Here is a 4,081-nt window from a genome sequence, read left to right on the forward strand (position 1 = left end):
CGGGGCGAGGCGGGGCGCGCGCGGGGCGGGCTGGGGTCAGCGCCGGCGGGGGCTCAGGCCCCACCTCCCGTCCTAGCCCACCCTAGAGCTTGGCTAGGCCGAGGGGCTGGGGCGCCCTCCTCCCGGAGGTTCCCATCTCTCCAGGCGGGGGAGAAAACGCGAGGCCGGAGTCCCAGAACACTCTAGTCTGGCTTCCAACACCGTCGCCTTTCTTATCGGGCTTGTCACTCTCATACGTCGCATTTATCGATCACCTACTCTGTACTGGGTTTGCTAGGCTACTAGCTCTCCTAACATGCCGTAAAACCGATCCGCGCCTCCTTCCCCCTGCCACCGTGCGGCCATGCCCCTTCGCCCCGCACAGGCCCGCGCGCCCTCCACCAGCCTCAGGCCCCTGCTGCTGGTCTGTCCCTCGGGCGCCCTGCTGAGCAATGCGGCAAAGCCCCCTGGCCCACGCAGGCCCAGCCTACTATACACAGTGGGAGGCAGCCATTCCTTCCGCCTTTGTATCGCCCGCAATTTTCATTGAAATAACAATGGCCCTTAGTTATTAGTTAGCATCCATTTTAAAACACACTCCAGTTTATTTGGAAAAGAGGAAGCGGCTCCTTGGGCCGGAGGGTTCTGGGGGGTTATGAGTGAGCGGGGAGGCGAAGGGGGAGGCCGGCCCTGGGAAGGACTGTGCATGGAGATGAAGAGCGCAGCTCTGTCTGATCCTGGACAAGTTACTCAGATTTCTAACCTGTACCTGTTGGAATGAGATGTGAATGGTGCCTTCCTCCCAGGGATTAAATGCATACCGCGTTCGTCTTTGAAAGGTGCTTAGCACAGTGCCTGGAACACAGTAAGCATTTGATGAATCAGTCCTAGCTCCAAGACAGGCAAGCTTGGCCCACTTGGTGAGTGATAGGGGCTTTCCGTGCCCGCTGAGTCACCCTGACTTCCCTGTATAAGGGAGGTGGCCCAGGCCCTAGGCCCCTCTTGGGGCTCTGCTTTCTAGGGAAGGAGCAGGAGGTGCACATGGAGGTGAGGAGGTTGGCAAGAACAGTGAATTCTGTGCAAGGTGAAGACGGTTGATCTGTTGGCGCCTCCAGTGCCCTCGCCTGGGCTTCTGCGAGGCCATCCCATCCCACCTCGTCTTTACTCTGAGCAGTAACGTCTACACCTGGGGCAGGAACAAGATCCAGTCTTAGAAGAAGCAGAATCGTAATCTTTCTTCCCAGCCAGCCCCAACATTTGTCCCTTAGAAATGCCTGAACGGATAGATGCTTGTCCCGCAAACACATATTCCAGGTGTCTGGAACAAAACAGCAAACTCGCAGGAAGTGAGTACCCTCTGCCATTAGGGCTGCTGACCCACTTCCTGTGGATGTGAGTGAAGACGCCCTTAGCGCTGCATAAACTTGCTCACATTTTCCAAAGCAGCTGGATTATCGAATTTGGTTCTCACAACAGCCACGTTAGGAAGGTACACCTGGAGTTATCATCCCGTTCACCACATAGATGACTTAACACTTCAGATCAAACAGGAAACCGGTTACACGGCAGGGAGCAGGCTCTTCCTTCTCCCTGGTGCTAAGGCAGGTTGGTGCTGGCTCCCCACAGGCCCGGAAGGCGGAGGCCAGCCCCTGGCTGCTGGGCCGGAGAAGGAGGCGCCACTGCAGAGTGCAGCCCCCAACACTCGGGACGCCCCGAGTGGGGAACTGCCCACCTCCTGCACCGTCTCTGGGGAGGAGAAGCCACCAGAGTCCACTGGAGAGCTAACTGGGACTGATGCCCTGAAAGTGTGCCAGCCGCCCGGCTCAGGGGCTCCCCACAAAGATGGAGCTCTGGTCCTGCCTAGACCCCAGCTTCAGGGGGATGGCTGCTCCCTCTCCGGGAGAGAGGCCAAGCCAGGGAAGAGGCCCCGCTCTCCGGGCTCTGGGAAGCAGAAAAAGCCTATTGCCGTGGGTCCAGCCTCAACGTCATCTCCCAGTGTCACCAACCCAGCCCGTGCCACACACAACCCAGTGCCTTGTGGGTCAGGCCGGGGGCCCTGCCACCTGGCCAACCTCCTCAGCACATTGGCCCAGAACAGCCAAAATACAGACCAGAAGAGGCCCCCGGAGGCAGCCTGTCACGTTCGGAAAAAGACTCGAACCCTATACCGCTCAGGTAAGTTCGTGAAGGTGAGAGGACCCTAAGGGGCCTGGGGTCATGTCCGGGAAAGGTGGGCTCAACCTCCCTGGAATGTTGGCCCAGGAGAGTGGAGGGCGCTTAATTTGTACATCACCTTGTCCTGGATCCTCTCCTGACCTCTGGCAGGGCCGCGGCCTCTGACCCTCCGAGGGGAAGGTTGGGTGGCCGCATCAGAAAGTGAAATTGGGACCTGGTCAGAAGGGATGGGAACGAAAACAGCACACAGCGCCCGCCCACAGCGCCCCGAGAGGGCAGGCTCCAGCCCAGCGGGAGACTTAGTGGCCAGACTCCTGGGGGTGCCTGGGCCGAGGACCGTGGTCCCTCTGGAAGGCTTCTGTCTTTCTCTTCTCCTGCCACATCTTCTTCCAGACCAGCTGGAGGAGCTGGAAAGGATATTCCAAGAAGACCACTACCCTGACAGTGACAAGCGCCGAGAGATTGCCCAGACGGTGGGGGTCACCCCCCAGCGCATCATGGTAAAGGGGGCCAGGCAGCCGGAGGGGTGGGGGAGAACCCACTAACTGGAACTCTGAAGAGCAGAGCAAGTGCTCGGCATCTCCCTGCATCGGGCTGAAGTCAGATCGCATTAGGGCTGTGTGTCGCCTGCTTTCACATTCCTGCAGGCCGAGAACATCAGAAGGGGAAAGTGCCTCAGAGGCTGTGTAGATGAACCTTCTGTAAAACCAACCTGACAGAGGCATCTGAAGCCAGGGGTGACGTGACCTCCTAAAGTTATGTAGCTCATCATGTGACAGTCAGGACCAGAGTCTTCGTCTCTGCCCCGTTTCTCGGGCTCTTCAAGCGTCTCTCCCTACAGGTGTGGTTCCAGAACCGCCGGGCAAAGTGGAGAAAAGTGGAGAAGGTGAATGGGAAGGAGAGCAAGGACGACCCTGCAGGCCCCGCCCCCGCCCCCGCCCCCTCCGGCAGTCAGTGCAGGTGAGAATTCCTCGAGGTGGATCATCCTGCAGGTAGGAAGTGGGGTCTAGGCTGGGATCCTGGGGCCTAGGCGAGTGCTGGAAGGCTGGGACTGAGGCCGGAGTTGCTGGCTAAAATCTACAGGGATTTGGGCTGGATTGGGTGGGGAGGTTGCCAGTGCTTTGGAGGGGGGCAGAGCTGTGGACTCTGGTGTCCCCTTCCCTGCACTGAGGCTCCGGTGCAAATCCAAGGACCGTTCAGACAGCAGTCGTCCTTCTGTCTGCCCCCAGCTCTGCAGCTGAGCCACCTCCTGTGCCTATGGACCCAGAGCCTGGTACCTTCCCTCAGGAGCCACCTCTGGACACTCTTCCGGGTGAGCTGACCACCTTCTGAGGGTTATTCTGGGGGACACGGCAGCTAGGAGGAAAGCGAAGACAGGGGTCTTTTTTGACAGACGTGGGAGTGGCCAAATCTCCCCGCTGTTTTGGTCCAGTGGGGCCGACTCAGGGGGCCCCGGGCATTGCGCACGCCCAGAGCCGCCTCCCTGTGCTCACCATCACAGTCCCTTCCCCTTCTGTTCTTAGAGCCCGCCATGCTCCTGACATCGGGCCAGACCCTGGCTCCAACCCAGCAGACTGAGGGTGCTCAGAGGGTGGCAGCGACCCCACCACTCTTCAGCCCCCCACCCGTTCGGAGAGCCAACCCTCCTTTTGCCCTGGGCCCTGTCCACACCTCCCAACTGATGCCTCTGCTGCTGGACAACCTCGACAGTGACAGCAGCCACAAGGACGGCCCCTGTGGGTCCTGGGGGACAAGGTAGGGAACCTGATGGGAATGTTCAGTTGTTAGCTTGGGAGGGGTCAGGGACAAGGACAGGAGGAGCTTGGGAGGGAAAAGGTTCGGTGGGAGGAGTAGCAAGTATGATGAGGATTAAAAGGTAAGTGGATTTGGGGCGAGAAGGATCTAGGACACCACGGCGAGAGAGCAG

General features: G+C 59.4%; 1 protein-coding gene across 1 annotated transcript in view; it reads left to right on the forward strand.

Moving 5' to 3' along the window:
- Nucleotides 1-4,081, forward strand: part of NOBOX (NOBOX oogenesis homeobox) — a 20,731-nt gene that overhangs the window by 15,172 nt on the left and 1,478 nt on the right. The window contains 5 exon segments of the mRNA XM_015596161.1: nucleotides 1,521-2,154; nucleotides 2,548-2,723; nucleotides 2,981-3,114; nucleotides 3,384-3,466; nucleotides 3,678-3,909. Coding sequence (XP_015451647.1) covers nucleotides 1,521-2,154; nucleotides 2,548-2,723; nucleotides 2,981-3,114; nucleotides 3,384-3,466; nucleotides 3,678-3,909 — 1,259 coding nt within the window.

Source organism: Pteropus alecto, unplaced genomic scaffold, assembly GCF_000325575.1.
Source record: "Pteropus alecto unplaced genomic scaffold, ASM32557v1 scaffold48, whole genome shotgun sequence".
NCBI lineage: Eukaryota > Metazoa > Chordata > Mammalia > Chiroptera > Pteropodidae > Pteropus > Pteropus alecto.